Source organism: Macaca thibetana, chromosome 5, assembly GCF_024542745.1.
Source record: "Macaca thibetana thibetana isolate TM-01 chromosome 5, ASM2454274v1, whole genome shotgun sequence".
Classification (NCBI taxonomy): Eukaryota; Metazoa; Chordata; class Mammalia; order Primates; family Cercopithecidae; genus Macaca; species Macaca thibetana.
In genome coordinates, this window is record NC_065582.1 from 149,130,726 (window position 1) to 149,157,911 (window position 27,186).

Genomic DNA, 27,186 nt, shown 5'->3' on the forward strand with positions numbered 1-27,186 from the left:
GAACCATGAAGAACATCAGCTCCTGCTTGTAATTTTTCAGATGAGGAAACTGAGGCCCAGAGAGGTGAAGTGACTTGTTCAGTATCACAGAGGTAGCTGGTGGCAATGGTGAATGAAGAAAAACCCCTTTAGAGAAATGAACATTTAGACATTTAGCCATCTTGGTAATCTACACCAAAAAATAGGCCCTTCTCAGATACTGTGATTTGAATGTTTGCTTAAAAAAAAAAAAAAAAAAAAAAGAAGGGTGTGTGTGTGTGTGTGTGTGGGTGTGTGTGTGCTTAAAAGCTATATTTCAGCTAACCTTGATGTGGATTACCCACTTATCAACCAAGTCCCTTTCCCATCAAGAGTTTGTTGGTTCGGTTTGCTAGGAAACCCTAGCTTCTGAGAATGCGCACCCTTTCCTGGTAAGGAGAGGAAGAATTGCTATCAGAACCATTCTTGATCTTGATCTTGGTCGGCACAAACTGCTTGGGAGAGGTTACAATGGCTACCTTGTCTGGAGTCTCTGGTTGGATTTGAGAGCTGTTTGGATTTGGCCTTGTGGACATGGAGGATGGACTTGTGTCTTCATCTCCAGCAGTGTCAGCCCTGAGTGCATTGTGGGTGAGGCTGCAGAAGGTTGGGGAATAGTGGAATTCTGAGAACCATGAAGGACATCAGCTCCTGCTTGTAATTTTTCCGATGAGGAAACTGAGGTCCAGGGAGGTGAAGTGAGTTGTTCAGTATCATAGAGGGAGCTGGTAGCAATGGTGAATGAAGAAAAACCCCTTTTGAGAAATGAACATTTAGACATTTAGCCATCTTGGTAATCTAGACGAAAAAATGTTAGCAACCTTCAAGCCATGCCCGCTGGGTGTGAGGAATGCCATTTCCCTGCCATTCTGTCTCAGCTCCTCTGACCACTGGGGTCAGTTAGAAATGCAAGTGTTACTCGGAAACAAGCTAGAAAACTGCTTTTGACTTTTTAGGTTGACTTCCAGCCATGCTTCATGTCTCCTCCTCAGTTCCCTGTTGTAATCTCAACAGGATCTTGGCAAAACACACATACCTCGTGGGTCCTCAGCATACAGCAAACTTACCAAAGCGCACTGGGCCCAGGAAAAACCCAAAGGCCAAACACTGGCCTTTGTGTTGTACATTTTTTATTTGTGGTGCTGTGGAAGAGAATCACACTTATCAGCTAGAGCCAAGCTCTGCCTGTTTCAGTGGCTCTTGCTGTGTGCAGAAGATTCTCAAAATGAAGTGGTGGGCTTGTTTTTGGAGAGGCAGCAAGGCTGTAGGGATCCCAGGTTATGACCTGCGTAAGATGAGCTGTGATTTGGGAGTTAGGAGGGTGATTGATTGGTGATAAGGGCAAATAGTAGAGTTTTTGGGTTGTTCGTCTGGTAAAACTGCTTTGGAGCCTGGTGGGAGCATTTTCAAAACATATCCTGCTTCTTGCTGTGCTAATTGGAATCCATAGTTTTGAAGTTTGAGGAGGCTTTATTCTAAACCAAGTTGTGAAATAGGAGAGAATAGGCCATCATTTAGCATTTCAACAGAAAAGTGGCTAAATGATGAAATATTGTTGAAAGAAAAATAATGAAAATGTACTTTAGGCATTGGTGGATGGACAGCACTCTCTCCGAAGTCGTGTTTTAAGTACGCAGACACTGAGAGTAAGAGAAAGCGTGTTTGAGCACGCAGGATCCACACTGCCTGGTTTGAATCCAGGCACTGCCACTTGGTAGCCATGTGACCTTGACCTCGGGAATATTGCCTGACCTCTCTGTGCTTCTGTTTCCCCATCTGTAATGTGAGGATAACACTGGTAACCATTTTATAGGTTTACTGCGAAGATTCAATGCTTAGCTTAGTGTTGGCTCATAAATGCTCCACATTTGTGGTGGCGGCTGTTGTTAGTATTGATAGTGCTGTAATAAACTGGTGTGAATCAGACATCATCGATTCTGGAACCATCTCACCCTAAACTGTTCTCTTTTGTACTCTAGCTCTGTCTGCTTTCCATTCTGATCCTGATTTGTTATTCTGCTTGGCTTCCAGCCTGCATGGCACTCCCTGAGTGGGCTCATACAGTTAGAGATTTGGGGTGCACATCTCAGCTGTGTCCTGAATGCCATTGTGCGTTCTTTTCCCTGACACCTCCCTTCGGCCTCTCTGCTGAGCCTACTGTCTGCTGAAGTCCCCTCTTCTGTCCTCACCTTCGTAGTTACCAACAGATGTCATTGCTTCCTCCCTGGCTGTTCCCTAGGCTGGCTTTGAACTCCTGGGCTCAAGTAATCCTCTTACCCAAGCCTCGCCAGTCGTTGGGACTGCAGGTGCATTTTACACTGGCTTACCATTGCTTTTTCTGGTTTTTTTTTTTTTTTTTTGGTGAGACAGGGTCTCGCCCTGCCAGGCTGACCCACCCTCCCAGTACAGTGGCACAATCATGGCCCACTGCAGCCTCCACCTCCTGGCCTCATTTTGATCCTCCCATCTCAGCCACCACCCAAGTAGCTGGGACTACAGGTACGTACGCAGAAGCACTCCTAGCTATCTTATTTTTTGGGGATTTTTTTGTAGAGATGAGGTTTCAGAAAACCTGTAATCTCTCCTTGCCCTTCCCAAATCCTGGGATTTCAGGCGTAAGCCACCACACCAAGCCTTGCTTTTTATGTTAAAAGACAACAGAGGCACCTGTTCCTGTAACTTTCTTCCACCCACTATAAAGGAAGGCCTCAGGAAAAAGTGTATCCTTTTCTATTCCGATATTTAACTCCCTTCCTTCATATGGAAATCATCTCAAGGCCATTGCTTCTACTGCCTCTCTGTCTCTCCCTTTTGCTCCTTCCCTTCTACATATAAATACTTTGGTTTCATCCACTTAAAAAATAAACTCCAAACAAAAATTTCTCCCCTTCACCCTGAGGTTGAAAACTACCCAACCCTCCTTGCTTGCTCAGACTGGGCTTCTGGAAGGAGCTCAGTGAGCTCAGTGTCTCTGTTCCTGAACCCAGGGAATCCAGCTTGCATCTTGCCATCCAGTTCATTGGAAAACTGTTCCAGCAAGGCCACCAAAGATATTCTGTGGATTGTTTTTCTTTCTATTTTATTTTTGCCTATTTATTTCATTTTTTGTTTTACTTTATCTTTAGAATTTTTAAAGAACGTTTACTTCAAGAAACTACAGACAAACAGGGAGTAAAATCCAACAAGAGGGAAGTTAAAAAGTCCCAAGCTGCTCCTAAATTAGAAACTGAAGGTTTCCCATGTATTCTTAGGAATTTCTATGTGGCCTGATTTATCTGAGTTCTTCTCCAGCCTCTTTCTAAAGATTTCTCTTGGGTTGTGTCTTCGTTTGTTTTCCGTTGCTATAACGGAATACCCAAGGCTGCGTAATTTGTAAAGAATAGAGGTTTATTTAGCTCACAGTTCTGGAAGATGGGAAGTCCAAGATTGGATAGCCATATCTGGTAAGGGCCTCTTGCTGCTTCATGACATCAGTGACAAAATGGAAGAAATCACATGGTGAGAAAGGAAGCAGGAAAGTGCCGAGGAAGCTGAACTCGCTTTTATAACAATCTGCACTCCCAGTAACTAACCCCCTCCCATGAGAACTGACTCACTTCTGTGAGAAGAGCATGAACTCCTTCATGAGCATGGAATCCCCAAGACCCAAGCACTTCTTAAAGGTCCTACTACAGCTCAACATTGCTACACTGGGGACCACATTTCAACATGTGTTTTGGAGGGGACAGATCATATTCAAACTTTAGCAGGTTGTCTGTTTCTTTCTTTCTCTCTCTTTTTAAAAATTGTGGTAAGAACACTTAACATGAGGTCTACTCTCTGAGCAAATTTTTGAGTGCACAATATAGTATTATCAGATCTCTAGAACTTACTCATCTCGTGTAACTGAAATTTTATATTTTATGCCTGTTGATCTGCAACTATCCCTTTTCCCCTGCCTGCCCAGCCTCTGGCAAACACCATTCTACTCTCTGGTTTCTATGAGTTTGACTATTTTAGATAACTCATATAAACAGAATTATCTAGTATTTGTCCTTCAGTGTTTGGCTTATTTCATTTAGCATAATGTCCTCAGGGTTTGCCCATGTTGTCACATTTGGCAGGATTTTCTTCTTTATAAAGCTGAATAATATTCCATTTTCATGTGCCACAATTTCTTTATCCCTTTGTCTATCGATGGGCATTTTGGTGGCTTCCACATCTTGGCTTTTGTAACTAATGCTGCAGAGAACATGGGAGTGCAGGTATCTCCTTAAGATCCCGATTTCAATCCTTTTTTTGGATATGTACCCAGAAGTGGGATTTCTAGATCACATAGTAGTTATATTTTTAACCTTTTGAGAAGCCTTAATACTATCTAACATACTACTGGCACCATTTTCCTTTGTATTTTAGTTGCACTCTCTTATAGCATCGAATCCAGCTGACTACTTACCTCTTCTGGAAACTCCTTCCTCTCTGTCCTAAAGTGGAGCTCTGGCTGTTCATCCTAAAGTGGAGCTCTGGCTGTTCTTCCTGAGCTTCTGAGTGGAGCAGATCCAGTTGCTCAATGTGTATTTCCATCTGGATGTCCCCTGCTTACCTCTATCTCTGCATGTTCAAAACTGAACTGTGATGTCCTGGAGAGGCCAAGTGAATTCGTTTGCTAGAGCTGCCTAACAAAGTGCCACAGACAGGGTGGCTTCAACAACAGAGAAGTCCAAGAGGAATGTGTCAGCAAGGTTGCCTCCTTCTGAGGGCTATGAGAGAATCTGTTTCATGCCTCTCTCCTGGGTTCTGGTGATTTGCTGGCAATCTTTGGTGTCCCTTGGCTTGTAAAAGAAGCATCATCCAGATCTCTGCCTTTTTCTTCATACAGTGTTTTCCCTGTGTCTGTCTCCACATTTCCTCTTTTCAGAAGGATACCAATCATATGGGACTAGGGTCCATCCCAATGACTTCATTTTAACTAGATGACCTATGTAAAGTTCCTATCTCCAAATACATTCTGAGGTATTGGGGGTTAGGAGTTCAACATATAAATTTAGGAGGGGGTGACAAAATTCAAATCATAACACCAAGCAAACTTGTTTTATTTTCAGATATTTCCCATCACAATGAATGGGACCATGTCCACTATGTTGCTCAAGCAGAAACTTGGACGTCGTTCTTATTACATCACTTGCCCTTATATTAATTTAGGTTCAAGAACTCACAGAACCGAGAGGCAAAATTTTGAAATAGGAAACCTAGCATCCCTCAGACCTCACAAAGGGGTCTGTGACTCTCAAATGACTGACAGCCTCTGCTCTACATACTTTTTAAAGTGTCTACCATCTTGGTACAAAAGTAATACATACTCATTTTAGAAAGTTACACAAAAGTATAAAGATAAAATTAAATTAATATCGTTATTTTAGCACCCAGAATCACTTAGTATTTTGGTTTTGGCTTTATATCTTCATGTATTTTTCTTTTTTAAAAAAACAAGTTGGATCGTAGTGCATGTAAGATTTTGAGTCCAGCTTTTGAAATTCAACATTGGGTCATAGTGTTTTCCCATATCTTCACAAAAAATTTCGTAGATCTTTAAATAGTGGATATTATTTCATCAAATGAAACACAGTGACTTAGATATGTTCTTATTATCTCATTGCAAATATGCAGGTGTTGCTGTTTTTTTGACTTTTATAAATAATGCAACAACCTTTGCTATTTGGGCTAAATAATTTGTTCGTGATTCAGACATGATTCAGCTAGGGGTGAAGGAGAAGGAGGGATACAGTGTTTCTCAGCAAATTATTAGTGTAAATTGAAGGAAAATTAAACCTACTGTCATATGTGTCCGTGTGAAGAGACCACCAAACAGGCTTTGTGTGAGCAACAAGGCTGTTTTTTTCACCTGGGTGCAGGCGGGCTGAGTCTGAAAAGAGAGTCAGCCAAGGGAGATGGGGTGGGGCCGTTTTATAGGATTTGGGTAGGTAAAGGAAAATTACAGTCAAAGGGGGTTGTTCTCTGGCGGGCAGGGGTAGGGGGTCACAAGGTGCTCAGTGGAGGAGCTTTCGAGCCAGGATGAGTCAGGAAAAGGAATTTCACAAGGTAATGTCATCAGTTACGGCAGGAACTGCCATCTGGATGTGTACGCGCAGGTCACAGGGGATATGATGGCTTAGCTTTGGCTCAGAGGCCTGACACCTGCTGAAGTTTATAAATGTTTTAGACATTATGTATGAACAGTTACTTTGTTATTTAAAAGCTATTTTTCATTGGATTGTTAAGGTAGATCACAATATATTCTCCACCCTGCATCTTTCTTGTTGGCTATTCTTTGTAATGCTCAACAGCGCTGTCCAAAAAAAACTTTCTGGGATGGTGGAAATGTTCTTTATCTGGCCTGTCCAGTATGGTAGCAGTTAGCCACACATGGCCACTGGGCACTTGAAGTGTGGCTCATGCAACTGAGGAACTGAATTTTTAACTTTATTTAAATTCATTTGGCTTAAATTTACATTTAAATAGCTACATGTGGCTAGCAGCTATCTTACTAAATAATGCAGGTCTTTTATGATTATGACTAAAATGCAGTGCCCACCTTTTTGTAGACACTCTTCTGAATGCTTTACCTATTAATATTATTTAATCTTCACAATGACACCATGCAGCAGGCTTCCAGTTACTTCTGCTATATAACAAACAACCCCAAAGCTTAGCGGCTGAAAACAGCAATCATTTCTTGTGTTTAAGGATCTGTTATACAATTTGGGCAGGGTTCATCAGAGACAGTTCATCTTTGCCCCATGCAGCATCAGTTGGGACTATAGGATCTACTTTTATTATGGCTATTACTGGCTGATAAGTTGATGCCTGCTATTTTCTCTCTGCAGGGAAGCTTAGGCTTCCTCACAGCATGGTGGCTGGGTTCCAGGAGCAAGTGCCCCAAGAAACAGAAAGTGGAAGCTGTCAGTTTCTTGTTGCTTGAGGCTGGAAAGTGATAATGCATCACTCCCAACACATTCTGTGGGTCAGAGAGAGAAGAGTATAAATGTAAGGGAAGGAGATACAGACCTCAACTCTCAGGAGAAGCAGTATCAAATAATTTTGAAGCTGGAAACCAAAAAGTATCTGAGACAGGTCTCAATCAGTTTAGAAGTTTATTTTGCAAAGGTTAAGGACATGCCCAGAGAAAAGGATCTCAAATCCACAGGAACAATCTGTGGTTCATGGCATTTTCCAAAGAAGATTTTGAGGGTTTCAGTACTTAAAGGGGAAAGAGGGAGCAGATGGTCACATTACTGAATCTACCTGCTGCAAGGGAAAAGGAGCGGGCAGGGTGATAGTCAATTATGTCAGTCAGTCAACACTTTACCTAAGATAAGGTGAGCATGGAGTAGCTAGCTACCTGTGCAGATACTTAACCTTTTATCGGTAGCTATCTGCCTAAGAACAAAAGGAAAGGCAGTTTCTTGAATGACTCAGCTTTCAGCTTAATTTTTTCCTTTTGGCATAGTAAATTGGGGTCCGAGATTAGATTTTTATTTCACAGGGCCGTCCTTTAAAATTATCACAGATTAGTCACATTGATTTTGATCCTTTTTATGAGAGGAAACAGAGTACAGAACAGTTAAAATTTCTCGCCTAAGATGACATGTCTAGTATGTGGCCAGATAACTTGTCTGTTATTTCTGCCAGGTCTGAGTTTTTAATCTGAGTACTCTCATGCGCTCCGTGTGAAGAGACCACCAAACAGGCTTTGTGTGAGCAATAAAGCTTTTTAATCACCTGGGTGCAGGTGGGCTGAGTCTGAAAAGAGAGTCCGCGAAGGGAGATAGAGGTGGGGCTGTTTTGTAGGATTTGGTAGGTAAAGGAAAATTAGTCAAAGGGGGTTGTTCTCTGGCGGGCAGGGGTAGGGGTCGCAAGGTGCTCAGTGGGGGAGCTTTTGAGCCAGGATGAGCCAGGAAAAGGAATTTCACAAGGTAATGTCATCAGTTAAGGCAGGAGCAGGCCATTTTCACTTCTTTTGTGGTGGAATGTCATTAGTTAAGGCAGGAACCGGCCATGTATGTGCAGGTTGCAGGGGATATGATGGCTTAGCTTTGGCTCAGAGGCCGAACAAGTGCTATATTGCATCTCCCTATAATTTGTATGCTTCGCTAATTTAGATTCATATCTTCAGTTTTTTCATGGCACGATAATTATGAAATTAAGTGAATGACACGTTTGTAAGTCACAGAGCTCTGTAGATACGTAGTGTTTGTAAGGGTTTGCCGCGTGTCAAATTCACCATGAAGATGTAACAGGACGAGTCGCAGACAAAACTCCTCAGACACCGAAATAAAGAAGGAAGGGGTTTATTCGGCCAGGGGCCTCGGCAAGACTTCCGTCTCAAGAGCCGAGCTCCCCGAGTGAGCAATTCCTGCCCCTTTTCAACTCCTGTCCCTTTTAAGGGCTCACAACTCTAAGGGGGTGCGTGTGAGAGGGTCGTGACTGATTGAGCAAGCAGGGGGTACGTGACTGGGGACTGCGTGCACCGGTAATTAGATCAGAACAAAACAAGATAGGGATTTTCACAGTGCATTTCTGTACAATGTCTGTAATCTATAGATAACAGAACCAATTAGGTCAGGGGTCGATCTTTAACTACCAGGCCCAGGGTGCGGCACCGGGCTGTCTGCCTGTGGATTTCATTTCTGCCTTTTAGTTTTTACTTCTTTCTTTGGAGGCAGAAACTGGGCATAAGACAATATGAGGGGTGGTCTCCTCCCTTAAAGACACCTTCTCAATCACCTGAGTCAGAGGGAGGTGTTTGACTCCAATTCTGAGCCCCTCTGCTTTCATCGGTTTCCCATTGTCTCCCCAAAAAGCATTTATTATCACCTCCAGATTGAAACAGACGGTGATTCTGAGGAAAGCTCCTTGATCTCAGCGTGCTGCTTACTTCACCTATTCTTGTTGCATGGAATATGTGTTATATAAAGGAATTAATAAAGAAAACTTATTGTTTTAGGACCATAAAAGGAGTTCAATAAATGTTTCTGGTTTTTATTGAAAATAAGCCATGAGGTTAAACCCTAACTTAGATGGTATACTGCATATATTTAGGGATTTATTTATTATATTGATTCTTCAGGGAGAAATCAGAAAACACAGGCTATTTCAAATTCTGGAGGTTGTCTGATAAAGTAATGAATGCAACCTCTTACAAACCTAAGAAACCAATTATTTCCTTTAATGTTCAAAGATAATGGATATTTCCATGTGAAAGAGAGGTAGCCTTTGTTCTGTGGCCTCTGGTTTGCAAATCAACTTCTGTTTGATATTGTTTGCTGCTGTGATGAACTGTGCTCATTTCATACCAGGTATTTGTTCCCATTATGATGCAGGAGTTTGTAACTGGGGTCACTTTGTAAACTGGGGACCTCCCGGCTGGCGAAGCCCTGCCCAGGCCTCGCTTGGCTACGCTGGAGTGCTTCAGCTCTCGCCTTTGGTATAGCTTGTACCCGCTTTCAGCAGTTCCCAAGCTCTTGTAGTGCACCCAAGAAGAATGAGGATACACGACACATTGAAGGGTGAGGAGGGCAGAGAAGAATTTTGTTGAGGAATGAAAACGGCTTTCAGCAGAGAGGCAATGTGGGGTTCTGGGGAATGGTTCCCCTACTTGAAGTTCCTCCCGTGTGGCTGGGTCTGGGGCCTTTTATGGACTCAGAACGGGGGGTGCGTGCTGATTGGTTTGTGAGGAAAGTGCACCAAATGGGAAGAAAAGTCCTCCCTCTGGTCGGAGGATTTAACTTGTAACTTGGCTTTCAGGCTTTAAACTGTCTTCAGCATGGAGGTGGGGTTTCACCAGGGACCCGCCCCTGTCTGCCTGGGCATTTGGCTGCCTCCTGCCGCTCTCACTTACAATATGGATTCTTTTCTCACCAAACTTATCTTGAGAAAGCTTATGTTTAAATGTCTCTAGCTTTCCAATTTCTGGGTTTCTTGAGCAATGTGTGTGAACCTCCCTTGATGAAGAAAAGCTCATTTTATCCCTTCACAGTCAGGATATTCTAAATACTGAAGCTTCGTTTCAGTCAAACCCGGCAGTTTTCTTTGGTTCTCATCTACCTGACTCCCCCACCTTCATTTTGTACTTCTTTCCTCATTTTTCCATGGCATGGTGCTCTGCTGATTCTTTTGCTACACAGTGTATTCTTCCTGAACTCCGGCGTCAAGTGATCTGCCTGCCTTGGCCTCCCAAAGTGTTGGGATTACAGGCATGAGCCACTGTGCCCAGCCTAAATACTAATAGTGGTAGCTAACACATTTATAGTGCTTACTGTGTGATGGGAACATATATAAGGCTAACTTTTTAATAATTTTTAATTTAATTAATTAATTAATTAATTTTTTTTGAGACGCCTTGCTCTGTCACCCAGGCTGAAGTGCAGTGGTGCAATCTCGGCTCACTGCAACCTCTGCCTCCCAGGCTCAAGCAATCCTCTCACCTCAGCCTTCCAAGTCGCTGGAACTACAGTTGTGTACCACAATGCCCAGCTAATTTTTGCATTTTTAGTGGAGATGGGGTTTCACCATGTTGCCCAGGCTGGTCTCGAACTCCTGATCTCAAGTGATTCGCCCCCCTCTCAGCCTCCCAAGGTGCTGTGATTACACGTGTGAGCCACCGTGCCCAGCCCAGTGTGTTCTTCCTGCTGTCTCAATTGGCCACATGGTATAATTGTGTGCTCCAGGCTCACTGCTTTCCGGAGTCCATGTGGCACCCCTGCAGGCTAAGATATCAAACTGCCTCTCATATATATATTCATATGATACTTTGACATGTCTAAAGGCAACAACTTCCCCTTTTCTCCAAAAGATACCCACTTCACAGTTTCCCTATTCTTGAAGTCATAAAGTAGATCCTCACTGTTCTTTTCTCTTCTAGTACCCCGTGTGTTCCTTCCACAGCATTTCTCACAATCTGTCACGATCGGCCCATGCATACTTGTTTAATGGCTATTTCTGATGCCATCCTACAAGCCTCAAGATGGCAGGGGCTGTGTTACGTTGTTCGTCACTCTGTCCAGTTCCCACCTAGTGTGGTGCTTGTCACATAACTGGCATGCGTTCAATGTTTATGGGGATTAGTGAACAGATAAACAAGTGCACTCACTTCCATTTTTATGTTTGCGCCCCGGGCCAAGATCTTGATGCTATCCCTGACTTTTCCCTCTCTTCATACTCTAGATCTGCTAGTTTACTCAGTCCTCCTAGAATGTAAGCTGCATGAGGACAACGATCTCTGCCTGTTTTGCTCAGTGTGATGTGCTTGCATCACAAGTGCCTAGAACGGTGCCTGGCATGTGGATGACTATTTGCTATGTTGATTGCTAGTTTACATGTAATAATTTATTTCATCTTCATAACAATCCTAGAAGGGTGGGTAAGTAGTATTAGTATGCCCATTTCATAAGAAACCAAAGCATCAAGAGGTTAATTAAGTTCTTGTCCATTGTCACAGAGCTGCTAAATGGTGGAGCTAGGCATTAACTTGAGTGTCCTGAGGCCGTTCTCTTAATCACTAAGAACCGTGCTATAATGTAATGTAATGTTTATGTATGTAATGTTTGTAATGTTACATGTAATGTTTATGTGTTTGTTCTGTGCTGGACCCTTCACTACAACCCTGTATACTCATTCCACAATGAAGAAGCAGCTGTCTTCAAAGGGTTTTTTAAAAAGTGACCCAGCGTGGGACCCGGTTCATGAGTAACAGAGTTAAACTCAGACTGTTTGAGCCCAGACCTGGGCTATCTTGTGCCTCTGCAGCCAGACCCACCAGTCTCCATGGCCTGTGGTTTTGGGAGCAGACCCTGATTTACTCTGAACATTACCTGAGAGTCATTAGGTTTTTCTTGCCCTGGACAGATACCTAATGCAGCATGCATGTTTCTTTCTGTAGACAATGGGAGCAGCCGCACATTGCACTCCAGAACAGAGACGACCCCGTCGCCCAGCAACGATACTGGGAATGGACACCCAGAATATATTGCATATGCGCTTGTCCCTGTGTTCTTTATCATGGGTCTCTTCGGCGTCCTCATTTGCCACCTGCTTAAGAAGAAAGGCTATCGTTGTACAACAGAAGCAGAGCAAGATATCGAAGAAGAAAAGGTTGAAAAGATAGGTAAATAACCAGGGTTCTTTTTATTGGGGGTGAGGAGACAGTTTTAAAATATGAAATCAGTGATATATGCTTTCCATCTCTCTGAGGCAGAATGATCCATTTTAGTGGCAGGTGGTGCAGTGTAGCATAAGTGCAGATGCGCAGTAATTATACCTAGTTTGAAAACTTGCTTTCATTACTGAATACCTGCCAGGCAGGGCACCCATTCTTGCCCAGTGGCCTTAGACAAGTTATTGTATGCTCTGACTCTGCTATGTATAATTTCACTTAAATGTATTTTTAATTAATTTAATCTTATTCATTTGACATTTTAATTTAATTTCAATGAGGAAAACAATCATCACCTTTTGGGGTTTCTGTGAAATTTAGAGGAAAGATGCATTTGATATTTGGAATATATGACCACTCATTAAATATTAATCCTTACTATTATTATGGAATCAGATTTGAATAAGAGTGAAGGAAAAATTAAAATAGGTCTCACCATGTTTGTGATGTTGCTTTTGCTGGGGGAGTTCTATCTTAAATATTTGAGATTGGAATTTGTGTTCATTAAGTAAACGATCATGTGTACAGTGCAGAAAAAGGTATGGCAAGAACTGGTGCCTTAGTACTAACTTCAGGCTGTCTCATCTTTTTCTCCTAACGTGGAGCCATAAGGTAGTGTTTAGAAAAACCTGGGAGATGAAATCCTGTTTTCTCCGCTGGTGTTTCTTTCCCATCATCTTTAGGGATGTTTCCTGACTTGGGCCTTGAGAGGTAGTAGGTGACTCCCCCTATTCCTTTCAGCCCCACTAAGGACAGTTTATGGAGAAAGGTGACATTGGAGTAGGTCGCCCTTCGGGCAAAGCAAGGCTGGCTGGGGGGAGGTTCCTCATTCCTTGCCAGCTTGCTGGACTGTTGGTTTTTCCCACCCCCACTGACCTTTGAGGCTGAGAAGGAATAGGATTGCATGATGAGTCATGTATGAGCCTGTGAGCAAACCGAAGCCAAGTGTTTGTCAACAGCAAGTGGAGCCTCCCCCTCTCCTCCTTCCCAGATGCTCTGTAGGTTGGCTTAGCAGCCAGCTTCTGAGCTGTCTAACCAAACATGCATGTTCACGTGGGGGAAAGCTGACCTTTGGACGGAGAAGAGATTTTCCTTGTAAATGAGTAGGACATTGCACACCTTGATATATTCTCTGTGAACTAGGATGGAGTATTTCAACCCTCCCTTGTTCTCCTTGTCTTATTGAAACAGATTTTGCAGATTGGTTCCAGAGTGGTTTGCTTTTTTTCCCAAAGACCATCATGTACACTCCTGGTACAGAGTCCCCAAAGTAAACTGAGTTTGTGGACAAATAACCAAGCCCTGAATATAGGTAATTTGAAAGTGCATTTCAGAGGATAGGACAGTCTGATGAACATGGATGAATTATGATCCAACTTAAAAAGGAAATTAATATTGTAAATTGATATAGTAAGTCTACAATTAAAATAAAATCCAAGGAGAATTTTTTCTTTTTAAATGAGCTTTCTTCTTCCCATTTCTCCTAAGGCTTTAAGGAAATGATGAGAGAGAAATAATAATGAGGACTGGTACAAATGCATTTTCAAATTATTGTCTGGAAAGTGAGTGAGCATTTGAACTTCAGAAGAGATAGACGGACAGCTCTGGTACTTTCTCTTTATGCTTGTTATGCATGAGGAAGTTTGGGGCTGGAGGGAGAAAGCCTAGAATCGTAGCACCTTGGGTGATCTCCTGAGGCTCCTGGAAACTGTTCAGTGAGGTCTTGGATTCTAAGACTGATTGACTTGATGCTGGTGACCAGTTGTAACCTGTTCTCCCCTCCTCTTTTCTCTTTCAGAATTGAACGACAGTATGAATGAAAACAGTGACACTGTTGGGCAAATCGTCCACTACATCATGAAAAATGAAGGTGTGGACCTTTCAGTGTTCCAAAACAATTCAGTATTCCTATCCTTTATTAAAAACCTGCTTCGAAGAGTCAAGATTTATGTAGACTCTCTTATTGACTTCACCTAAGCTTTCTAACACCTCAGCTGCCAGCATTATTGAGCTACGCAAGTTTCACATGAGTGAGTTTTCTAAGCATGAGTTGGTCTAAGTGTTGCAGAGACCCAGCCCTGGAGCTCTGTCAGCTGGTGTTCAAATCCTGGCCTCGCTGCTTACTGGTTGTGTGCAATTTGGGGAAACTACATTGCCTTGTTTCATGAGGTACAGCTTCTTCCTGTAAAATGAGGATAATAATATTTACCTCAGCCTGGCACGGTGGCTCACATCTGTAATCCCAGCACTTTGGAAGGCTGAGGTGGGAGGATTACTTGAGGCCAGGAGTTCAAGACCAGCCTGGGCAACATAGTGAGACCCCAACTCTTCAAAAAAAGTTAAAAAGGCCAGGCGTGGTAGCTCATGCCTGTAATCCCAGCACTTTGGGAGGCCGAGGCGGGTGGCTTATCTTAGGAGTTCGAGACCAGCCTGAGCAACATGGTGAAACCCCGTCTCTACTAAAAATACAAAAAACTAGCCAGACTTGGTGGCGGGTGCCTGTAATCCCAGCTACTTGGAGGTTGAGGCAGGAGAATCACTTGAACCTGGGAGGCAAAGGTTGCAGTGAGTCGAGATCATGCCATTGCACTCCAGCCTGGGTGACAGAGCAAAACTCCATCTCAAAAAAAAAAAAAGGTAAAACAAAATTAGCGAGGCATGGTGGCACATGCCTGTGTTCCCAGCTACTTGGGAGGCTGAGATGGGAGGATCACTTGAGCTCAGGATTTCAAAGCTGCAGTGAGCTGTGATCACACCACTGCACTCCAGCCTGAGTAACAGAGTGAGACTCTAAGAAAACAAATAATAATAATAATATTTACTTCACAGCATTTTTGGTACATAGTATACATAGAGGGCTCAGTATAGAAAGACTCAAATATTGTCTGTTCTTTTTTGTGTGCTTAAAAAAATTGTGATAAAATACACATAACATAAAATTTAGTTCTGTTACCATTTTAAAGTACACACTTCAGTGGGATTAAGTACATTCACAGTGTTAAACATGCATCTCCACTGTCTAGTTCCACAACTTTATATCATCCCAAACGGAAGCGCTGGACCCGTTAGGTAGCCACTCCCTCCTCCCCCGGCCACTGGCAGCTGCTGCTGTGCTTCTGTTTGTCTGTTCTATGTCATCCTTTCTCCCGCATTAACACTTTGTTACAAAGTTGAACTTTTATGAAATTGAGGATTTTTTTCACCCTGAAATGTATTCTACATTGTCATCTTAAATGGAAGATTAATTTAATCTTGAGTGAAGAAACTCTGGGGTCATTGTTCTGAGCACTGGTTATTCCCTCGATAGCACACCATGCCCTCAGTGATGTTTAAGGTGTATGGGATTCCTTGCCCACTTGCTCCATAGCTGTGGATTCTTACACTTTGAATTCTCATGACAATTGAAAAGCAAACGTTTCCCCTGGGCTTTGTCTTTGCTTTAGTCAGCATGGACTCACGGACTGTGCACTGATGACAGAGCTGAGCCATTTTTCTAAACGTTGAAATAACACCACACTCATCAGTAAATACCTGCTCCTCTGCCCTCAGGCCCTGCCCCGGGCACCCCACACTCCCAGATCCTCACTACTCCACAAGAGCATCTGCCTGCCCAGCCTGTCTGTCAGTTTGACTCTCTTCAACTGTTTTTGACTTAGAGAAACAGCAGTTTCGTATGGTTGAGCATAATTTTCATTGCTGTTTTCAGAATGTGCTTTATGCTTTTGGCATAGATCTGAGTGCTTTATATACGTAATCTCATTTAATCCTCAAAACATGCTTATAAAGTTGGTTCAATTACACCCATTTTACAGATGAAGAAAGAAGGTTCCAAGTAGTTAAACTTACATGGTTAGTGAGCAGCCCAGCTCTGTCTGGCTGGTTTCAAATTCAGCATTCTTTTCAACCACACAGTATTGTCCCTCCTCTCTTCTAACGTGCAGTTGTCAATTTCTCCAGTCTATAAAATCAGACAACCAGACTTATTCGGATGATTTTAAAATAACAAAACAGACCAGAATACTTGGATTTTGATCTCTGTCTTCCAGAGACCTTCCTTCAGGGCGTAATAGTTGGTGATACTGTTGTTGAGTACTCAATCATGGATGTTTCTTTTACATGAAAAAAAGTGCTTTTTAATTTGCCCAAGCAATGCATGAATATGTCCTTGGCATAGGAAAATGTACCCATTCTGGAAGTGTGCAGCGTAAGGCGTGGATGACCCCCTCGCTGCCCCTGTGCCTTTCACATTCCAAACTGCCTGTCTTGGCTGTGGAGAGCTTGCAGGCCTTTGGGACCTGGGCTTCTGAAAGCTGGAGCAGTTGCCAAATTTGTGATGATGCATGAAACGGGTTACTGACAGTTGAATCAGTCGAAATAAGTAAACTGTGAGAACCTTGCCAAGGGCTGAAGTTCTCATGTATCGACGTCATAGTACTCCTGAGGGTTTGCTGTATGCTAGGCCTGTTCTGTGGGCTTTCCAGGGACTCCAGGATCTCGACATTTTCTTCCCATGTTACAAACTGAAGCCCACCGTACTTAACTAAGTTGCCAATGTTGCACCACTGGAAAGTGGGGGAGCTGGGATTGGAACTGATTCCATAGTCTGTTATTTTAACCAGTTACTGTAGTACCTCTGTCCAGGTGGCATGAAAGAGGGATGGAAAACTTAACTCCTTTCAAAGAGAAACAGTATATAGCTGGGTTAGTTTGTAGAAATCTTAAGCATTAACTCAATAAATTCTTAAAAGTACCGGCTGGGCATAGTGGCTCATGCCTGTAATCCCAGCACTTTGGGAGGCTGAGGTGGGAGGATTGCTTGAGGTCAGGAGTTCGAGACCAGCCTGGCCAACATGGTGAAACCCCATCTCTACTAAAAGTGTAAAAATTAGCTGGGCATGGTGGTGCATATCTGTAATCCCAGCTACTTGGGAGACTGAGGCAGGAGAATCACTTGAACCCAGGAGGCAGAGGCTGCAGTGAGCCAAGATGGCACAGTCACCACACTCCAGCCTGGGCGACAGAGTGAGACTCTGTCTCCAAAAATAAATAAATAAATAAATAAATAGATATATAAAAATAAAAGTGCCAGATGACATAGGCCCTTTTATCACCCTATTTTGTAGATTAGGAAACAGAGACCCAGAGGATAAGACACTTGTTCAAAGTCACATAAGCAGGTATGGCAGGATGGTGCCGGCAGTAGGCACTTCTCTTAATTACAGCAGAGAACATGTTTGGGGTCCTTGGAGGAGGCATATTATATAATGTCCTCACTTCCCACACTAATGTGCAAATAGGGCTGTTTTGTCTTTCTTTTTAAATGATGTTGTTTGCCTTTTGGAAAGTAGCCTTTGTGTTTTTACTGTGCTTCGTACCAGTAGGTACCCCTCAGCAGTCAATACCTGAGGTGCCATTCTTCTCCTCTCTCGTCTGCTCCCCAGTTCTCTTTGCTTTCTATCTTATTCTCAACCCCAGGTCCCCTCTTCTCCTGTCCACGCCTTCATCTGTGTACCTGCGGTTTCTCCAGGGGCTTGTGAGGACAGCTGGTGACTCCAATCCTTTGTGCAGCCCTTGGTTCCCTTCCTGGACTCCCAAGTAATAGCTAATATTGCTGCACGCCCCCCTCCAGCTGTGGCCTCTTCAGCTTCCAGCCTGCACCAAAACCACAGCCTCGTGATAAGATGCAGCCTTGATCTCTTACCAGTTTATAACCTAGCATGTTTGAGTTTGGCTTTGAGACTGAAATCCTCTATTTTGTGGACCAAATGCATTTTTAAAGTATTTTTTTCTCAATGATTAACATAACTTTGAACTTAGTACCAGTCTGGACTTCCCTGTTGACGTTTTCTGTCTTTGATAAATTGGAATTAATATTAATTTCACTTTCTAGTTTTAAAAGTGATAAGCATACCATAACTTTTCCTTTACATTAAGAAAGGAATAAAATTAAGCACAATCTGTCTGTTACCCTTTTCCCACATGTGTTTAGGTTTTCTTTTCCTAGATTTCATGCATCTGTAAACATTTGCAATCGTGATATATGAATGGTTTCTGCTTCGCATTTTAAGTTTGGCAAATGGGGTGATACTTGACCTGTACTCATGGTAACGTTCTTGTTTATGGTTTAAACACATTATGTCTTTAATGATAGAAATCAATTTTAGTTTAGATAAATATCTCTTGAAGGATGGATTATCAGCTGACCTGCTGGGCAAACACACTTTATTTGTTTGTCTCCATCCTCACACAACACTTCTGACACAGATGTGCGGGTTTTTTCCATACTTTGCAGTTCTCCAAATCTCGGAAGCCTGCAATTTAATACAGTTCTGACTCTGTCTACCTAGAGTTAGCATTAGATCCCAAAAGACTTCCCCTACTTGGGATGCCGGTTGGAAGCCGGGCTCTGGTACTTCTGACCTACAGTCTGTAAATGGCTGGGATGAGAGATCCACAGTCCCCTCCTCCGGTTCGATATTTTCCTAGAATGGGTAACAGAACTCAGGGAAACACTTTATTACATGTACTGGCTTGTTACAGAGGATGCAACTCATGAACAAGTGCTTCTGACCTATAGTCTGTAAATGGCTGGGATGAGAGATCCACAATCCCCTCCTCCGGTTCCATATTTTCCTAGAATGGGTAACAGAACTCAGGGAAACACTTTATTACATGTACTGGCTTGTTACAGAGGATGCAACTCATGAACAACAAAATAGAAGAGATGCATAGTATTGGGGGTGGGATACAAAGCTTCCCTGCCCTCTCTGGGTGCGCCACCCTCCCGGCACCTGCACCTGTTCAGCCACCTGGAAGCTATCAAATCTTGTCGGTCAAGAGTTTTTTTGTTGGCCGGGCGTGGTGGCTCACACCTGTAATCCCAGCACTTTGGAAGGCCAAGGCAGGTGGATCAAGAGGTCAGGAAATCGAGACCATCCTGGCTAACACGGTGACACCTCGTCTCTACTAAAAATACAAAAATATTAGCCGGGTGTGGTGGCGGGTACCTGTAGTCCCAGCTACTTGGGAGGCTGAGGCAGGAGAAAGTTGTGAACCTGGGAGACGGAGGTTGCAGTGAGCTGAGATGTGCCACTGTACTCCAGCCTGGGCGACAGAGGGAGACTCCATCTCAAAAACAAAAAACAAACCAAAAAAAAAGTTTTTTTGTCGAGTTTAATTTCCAGTCCCAGAACCCTGCGCTGTCCTCCCCTGCTCTGACTTTCCCGAGGTCCCTGGGTAGGGCTGAAAGTTCCAACCCTCTAATCGCTTGGTCTTAATGATGACTGGCCCCACCCTGAGACTGTCTAGGGGCCCCACCCCGAGTCACCACATTAGTATAAACTCAGGTGTGATCAAAAGATGCCCATTATGAATAACAAAAGACTCTCCTCTCAGGAAATTCCAAGGCCTTTAGGAACTCTGTGACAGGAACCCAGGACAATGACCAGATCTATTGCATATTATGCCACACCTGCACTCTGACTGTTTTCCTAATCCAAAGGGTTGGATGTACCGCTGTGCTAGCTTTTAATTCATCTTTCTAAATAGAGCCGAACTGAATCATGTCTGGGTAGTCGCTGGAGTTTTCTTGCATTGTATGGATGTTTGGAAAGTGTCTGGGAGTCTGTAGCTGAGTTTCTCTGCTAGGCCCTTACACTGGCTGCTTAGTAAAAATTGCAGGGAGTCCTACAGATATTCCTCAAGTGCTTCTGATTAGTACTTCTGATCCCTAGGCAAGAGATGCCTTTGTGGAGTTTTTGCCTTCAGGCTCCACTTATATTTTGGCAGAAAAGATTCCTTTATAAATGACTGTGAGCACGGAGTGGGTTCTGAAACTTCCTCTGTTTATGCAAACATGCCGTGAACCATTATTCAACCTGTGTCCCTTTGGGTGGGGACTTGGACATTGAAGGGTAGGAAGGAGGGTGTCAGGGTTAAACGCACGCACCCTGGAGTCAGTCAGAGCAGGGTTTGTGTCCAAGCCTGTCACTCTCTAGCTGTGTGACTCCGGCCAGTCAGTTACGATCTTTAGGTCTCAGTCTGTATACTTGTAAAATGGGGGTGATAATTCTACCTACTGTTAAGGGCGTCAGAAGCGTCCAACATGGAAGATCTATAAAGCTTTCAGGCAGCGACTGGCACGTGCCGGCCCTTACATTTTGGTGATGGCAATGTTAGTTTTTGCTTGAGAAATTTGCCTTAGGTGTGAGGAAAACTCTGAAGAGAATAGTGATGGCAGAGACAACCAGACATTTTTCTTGCCTGATTTTGGCTGTTCCATGCATATTATCAAGCAGGGATTCCGGGAGAAAAAGAGGTCTTTTCTGGAAAATACCGCCCTTCCCTTTTCTTGGGGAGTTTCCTTGCCCTGCACCTAGCTCCTCCCATTTTGGGAAAGGCTATGCAGGGAAGCGTAGTTGATAAAATGCTGGCAAGTGTGGAGAAAGCCTCCTATGGCTTAGTGGAGCTGTGAGTAATATGCAAGGAGGAGATACACCTTCAACAGAACTCAGACCATTGCTCTTTTATGGTAACTTCACAACCACATTAAGGCATGCGTTTCAGTCCTAACGGTGGTGTTATATTAGAAAGCCTTCCTGTCACTGGAAACCAAAAATGTTCCCAAGAGACAGATGACTGAAGCTGACTCGCTGGAGGTTAGCTCAGAGACAGGGATGCGTGTGTGTACGCGCGGGTATGTACCTGTACACGCATGCATGTGCGTGTGTGCGCGTGTGTGTCTCACATGCCACAGGGTGAGTCCTAGAGACTCCCTTAGCAAACCAAAGGAATGTTTACTAATTATTCCTGGGAGAGAAAGATGAGTTACAGGAATTCATGAATAACTGAGAAACACGTCTATAAGAAGCAAGCTTTAATAATGATTTTAATATAGCTTATCTTCCTGGAATTAGTTTGTAATTTGATGTTTCATTTTTTAGGTAGTCATCATTTTATAGGTGATTGATTTTCTCAGGCAGTGATTTAAACGTTTGATTTTAAAAAGCTCACTCTTTGTATGTGCTGTTAGTGCTGTCCCTGTTTTAACACCTTTTGGTGGTGTTTTCCCTCTTTTTTATGTTTGTAGTTTTGAAGTTTGATAAACGTTGGCAGAGTAAGTATGGACAGCAAATTACTTTATATAATCAGTCCTCCATATCCATGAGATCTGCACCTATAGATTTAACCAATCAAGGATAAAAAAAAATTAGGAAAAAAAAAAATGGATGGTTGCATCTTTCTGGACATGTGCAGACTTGTTTCTTGTCATTATTTCCCAAATAAAACAGCATAACAACTATTTACATAGGATTTCCACTGTATTAGCTACTATAAGTAACCTAAAGATGATTTAAAGTGTATGGGGGTGGAGTAGATATGTTTTATATCAGGAACCTGAGCATCTGTGGATTTTGATATCTGCACGGATCTGGGGAACATTCCTGCATGGATACTGCAGACAACTGTATTTTGTATACAATAAAATACAAAATTGTATATGGGATTGTATATCCAAACCTAGTATCTGAAACAACGTTTTTTTGAATCCTCATTTATTAGTCAAACAGGAAATTAACTGACATTACTGGATTATACTTAAATGTGTTTTACAGAGGCAACTGTCTTTTTTATTGTGCAGGAGAAATTACTATGGATCCATTTTCATAATGTTTTTGTAATGATAGGAGGTCTTATTTAGATCAGAATTTGTGTTTGGAAATGCATTTGGACATCCTCACAGATAGTTGTGAAGGGTAAAGAATTTCTTTTGGCAAAAGATTAAGTGTCATATTAATATTTCTCAAAAGAATAAAGCAAAAACCCGTGTGTTCTCAAGGGTTGCAACAGGGCAATGAGTCCCTTAAAAATTGGATCGGGGCCAAACAAATACCTCACTCTCTTATATGTAAAGCACAGATATATATAGTACATAACCAAATATGAAATGTATCTGCCATACTGTACTTTAATGAGAGAGTCATTAGGAAAAAATAGTTGAACAAAGCTCTTGGGTGGGGCAATAACAAAAGCCAGGTTGAGAAACCCCGCATTGTAAGCCCTTAACTGTTAACACTTAGAGGAGCAGTTGGAACTAGAATTAATATTCCTCCTCTAGAAAAGGCATTTGAATGTTAAATGTTAAAGGCTGGTGTTGGCTTACGTGGTAAATAGTGATTTTTATTTGTTCTTTCCTCTCAGAGACTTGTTGTGGTTAGTCATGAGAACAGTGCTTCAGAAATCAATTGAAAAGGTTATGAGCCAGTAATAACATTTGGCCTTGCCAATTAAATAGCCAAGGGAATCTTGAACGTTCACTTCAGTCTTTTATCCTGGAGAGCATGACCACTCTACAGGAGGCAGAAAACACATGGCGTGTGGATGTGGGTGTGGGTTGGGGGACTCAAGAAACTAAGAAACTTAGATTAGGTTTTTATTATTTATTTATTTATTTATTTATTTATTTATTTTTTGCTTTTGTTGACAGCCTAGCCTCCCACCTACAAATGTGGATTTTTTTAGAAGTCTAATTTAAGTTAGCATATATTACATAACTTATATGTTGTGATCAATACTTGAAATTTTAAGGTATCTGGCCAGTCAAGGGCTTATATGATCCTGAAGCTCATCTGGAAAATTAACCTTCTCTCATCCCTGATTCGATGTGGGATAGAATTGATGCTACAGGAGGATGCAGAGTTTAGAGCTAATTATTTTGGCACATACAAGTTATTAGACTACAGGTCACTTATGAAATACATTTCACTATCAATATTTTTCAAAGTATATTTATCAAAATGAGTTAACTGCAATAGAGCAGCGGCATATAAATGGTCCTTTAGTTTGTTGGAGTTTGCTTGGGGTGGGGGGGTAGTTTCTACTTTCTATTGCTATTGATGTGTAGGAAGCAATGCCTTATAGTAGGTCTGCTCTCCTTGCCATAGATTCTCTGTCACTCTTACTAAGTTCCTGCTGGGTGAAAGTTATTGACAGATGGTGCCATGTTATGCAGTTATGTTGGGGGAGACCCTCCCTTCTCTAGGCCCCCAGGACCTCATCTATGAACTGAAAGAATGGAATTAGGTGTGTTTTCAACAGCTTTTCTGATGTGATTACTCATCTTATTCATTCTGTTTTAATTCTTTAATTTTATTTTTATTCCTTAGCGAATGCTGATGTCTTAAAGGCGATGGTAGCGGATAACAGCCTGTATGATCCTGAAAGGTGAGTGCTCCTCCCCTCCTCCTTAGTGCAACATCTTTTCAGTTACTTGCTCAGATATGGCGCCATCTGAAATGCTCTTCTGCTAGAGCAGGTTTCCCAACTTTGGCACTATTTTGGGCCAGTTATTTTGGGCCAGCTAGTTCTTTGCTGTGCAGAACCGTCCCGTGTATTGTAGGATGTTTGACAGCATCCCTGGCCTCCACTCACAAGATGCCAGAGCACCCCCTGCCCCCACCCTCCCAAGGTGTGACAACCCATAATGTCTCCACACATGGTCAATGTCCCGTAGCGGGGATGATCACTCCTGGTTGAGAACTGTTAGAGAATAGTGATGGGAAGAAGTAAGGCATAGAGGTTAAGGGCAAAAACATAGCCTTGGAATTGGGAGATGTGATTGAATCCTGCCTGCACCACAATATTAACTGTCTATTCTTGAGGAAGTTAACTGACCACCCTGAGTTTAAGTTCCATCGTCTATAAAATGGAGATCACCACAGTACCAGCTTTATAGGGTTGTTATAAGGAATATAGCACACCTTAAGCATTGAAAGACCTCCATGAACAATGATGATTAAATGAGCAACCTGGTTTGGAGCTACCTGCTATGTTCTGTTTTTTGTATTACTGTTTTAGGTTATGGTTGTTGAGCAGCATATTCCTTCATAATTAATTACAGAGAACTGTATTTCCATATAAGTATTATTTCTTCAACAAGGAGCATTTATTGGATGCCTGCTGTGTGCTGGGTGCTGCTCTGGAGCTGGACATCCACAGACCCTTGCCATGGAGGAACACAGTCAGTGGGGAGTGGAGACGTGTGTGTGAGGCCTCGCGATGGAGAGCCTGCAAGTGCTGTAGGACTGGTGGAGACTGAAGGCTCTAGGGGACCCTGGGAGGCCATTGGGAGTTCAGGAAGGTTCATGGAAGAGGTGCCATCTGAACCAGGTGTGCAGGAGGTGGAGACAAGAGTCAGGGTTGGCTGTAGGAATAAGAAGGGCCAGAAGAAAAGTCACCACATCATGATAGCCTGGGACTCAGCCTATGAAGGGTTCGGTCCAGGGTGGCCAGGCCAAGTGACATGGCAAAGGGGTTGGATCTTTCTCCGCTTCCTATGTGGGTTGTGCACTCAGCACACCTTAGATGTTTAAGAGGTGTTCGTCAAACTGGCTACGTTGGATGTGTGTTTTGGAAAGGTAACTCAGAATGCAAGGAGTTGAGTTTAGGAGAGACGTAGAGTCATAGAGACAGAAGAGCTCTGATTTCTCCCACATTCCAGTCCTGGCCACAGACAGTTGGTGTTCTGACCATCTTAGCTCATGGTGTCTTTGTCTCAATCATCTTTGGGCATCCTGTAGTGCCCATCAGTGAGTTTTGTACACAGCTGGTACTTGAGAAATGCTTGTTGAGTGAATGTTGTTAAACTCTTGCATTCAGCTTTCTGATATGTGGTGCTAAGTTGACATTATTTTACTCCAGGAAGGTACAGCTGTGTGTTTTTATTTTAACAGTTAGGAAGGCATCCCTAAAGAGCGCCAGAAGACTTTTGTCTGTCAGTCATGTTTGAGGCGGTCTCCTCAACTGGAGGCTCTACTTCTTTTTTTTAAGTGTGCTGGTGGCCAGTTTGCATCAACGAAAAGCCTGGTTTCTGCCATCACAGCCTCCTGTGTGTCTCTGGGGCTCTTGCCACGGTCCAGGTGTCAGGCTGTGGGTGTCATGCCATCCCCACTCCTCCCACCTGTGCCGGAGGACTGATTCCTGCTCAGTTCGGGTCTGCTAGGTTCGAATTCCTCCTTTTCTGCCGGGCCAGAGCCTTCACACATGCCTTTTGAAAACAGCTCGTATCTGGCCTATATATTTCTGCTTTTTATATTTCAGATGGTCTATCCAAATTTATTCCAGATTATCAAAGTGGTCTCTGCTGTTTCTGAAGCACTATCGTGTATAGCAAGGTGATTAATTGCATGGTTTCTGGAATTCAGCATTCTAGGTTTGAATCTCAGATCCAGCACTTATTTGCAAGTGTGATCTTGTTGCAAGTGTGAGGCCAGTTACTTCACTTCTCCCTGCCTCAGCATCCTCATTGTTAAAATGAAGAAATTAATAATACTTACGTCATAAGATTTTATAAGGATTAATTCCATTAATATATACATATAAAATGCTTAGAATACTGTTAGCTATTTTATTATGACTGTTATCAACACCATCAACATCTGTTTTGGACATCACTTTTGATATCTTTGCCTAAAGGCTTTCCTCCTTTGATATAATGGAGATTTGATGAAATCTTTTCTCTAAGTTATCTGATAATTTGATGGAATTTGAGTTCTTCCCTTTTCCAGGGCATAGATACTTAGGGAATCTCTTTGCGTAGAGTGATGGGCAGACACTCCTGGTACATGAGAAATTAGGATAATTGCATGAGAAAAAAGATCAGCGTTTTAGAAAGAAACCTAATACTTTAAAGCCAGTGTATCACTGTTAGAAGCAGTGGTTTATTCCCAGCTAATAAATTCCATTCTAGTAGTGATAAATCACTTTTTTTTTTTCTTCTAAAGACAGGGTCTCACTCTGTCATCGAGGCTGGAGTTCAGGGGTACAATCATAGCTACCGCAACCTTGAGCTCCTGGGCTCAAGCGGTCCTCCCGCCACAGCCTCCCGAGTAGCTGGGACTACAGGCATGCGTTGTCATGCCCGGCTAATTTTTTTATTTTATTTCGGAGACAAGGTCTCTCTATGTTGCTCAGGCTGACCTCAAGCAATCCTCCCACCTTGGCCTCCCAGAATGCTGGGATTATAGGCATGAGCTGTTAGGCCTGGCCATGAATCATATTATTATTGCTTAAGATAAGCTGTCATCGCACGGTCATGAGAGCTGAGTACCTGCTGTCTGAGGCCCGTTCACAAAGTCCATTTGTACAATTGGAAGATGCTTTGTTTTTTCTTTCAACTTAAACTGCTTCTGTCATCACAGGGAGAGAGATCACCTTCACTGGTATTTCCTTTAAGTAACCAGTTGCACTTTTTATTTTCCTCCCCACCTTAGCCCCGTGACCCCCAGCACACCAGGGAGCCCACCTGTGAGTCCTGGGCCTTTGTCACCAGGGGGGACCCCGGGAAAGCACGTCTGTGGCCATCATCTGCACACGGTGGGTGGTGTTGTCGAGAGGGACGTGTGTCATCGGTGTAGGCACAAGCGGTGGCACTTTATAAAGCCCACCAACAAGTCCAGAGAGAGCAGACCACGGCGCCAAGGCGAGGTCACGGTCCTTTCTGTTGGCAGGTAAGATCTCTTCGGATGCTTTTGGTTTATGTGTGACATGGGTGCTCTGGTGTGTGGACTTGTGCTTACCTGTCAGATGTAGAATATGTTCTCCGTGCCTGGCTCAGGTTATATCCCTGGGCTTTTTAGATGTTTTCTGGTGTGAGTCCTAGATTTTTCCAACAACAGAAGAATCCTAAAAGGCAGCTGTTGCTAGATCAGATGGGAAATATAATAAGATAAATACCTACCTGCTCTTAACAGATAAAGCCCAGATTTTCAACTGTATACAGAATAGACATTTATATTATCACTTATGGAATCCAGGGCAGGTAGTGAGATATCAACGGGTGGCTCTTCAAGTACTTGTCCAGGGTTCCAGGCCCCCTTCGTTTGTGGCTCTGCCAGCCAGCCAGAGGAGCAGGTCCGTGGAAGGTTGTTCACGCGGGGTTTTGAAAGAGCTACGAGGCCTGAGAGTGGCTCGCATCATTT

At 43.0% G+C, this 27,186-nt stretch overlaps 1 protein-coding gene across 1 annotated transcript in view; it reads left to right on the forward strand.

Annotated features, from left to right (window-relative positions):
- RELL1 (RELT like 1) overlaps window positions 1-27,186 on the forward strand; it is a 74,537-nt gene that overhangs the window by 24,150 nt on the left and 23,201 nt on the right. Inside the window, exons 2-5 of the mRNA XM_050790920.1 lie at window positions 11,936-12,160; window positions 14,007-14,078; window positions 23,374-23,431; window positions 26,479-26,715. Coding sequence (XP_050646877.1) covers window positions 11,936-12,160; window positions 14,007-14,078; window positions 23,374-23,431; window positions 26,479-26,715 — 592 coding nt within the window. The remainder of the gene's footprint in view (window positions 1-11,935; window positions 12,161-14,006; window positions 14,079-23,373; window positions 23,432-26,478; window positions 26,716-27,186) is intronic.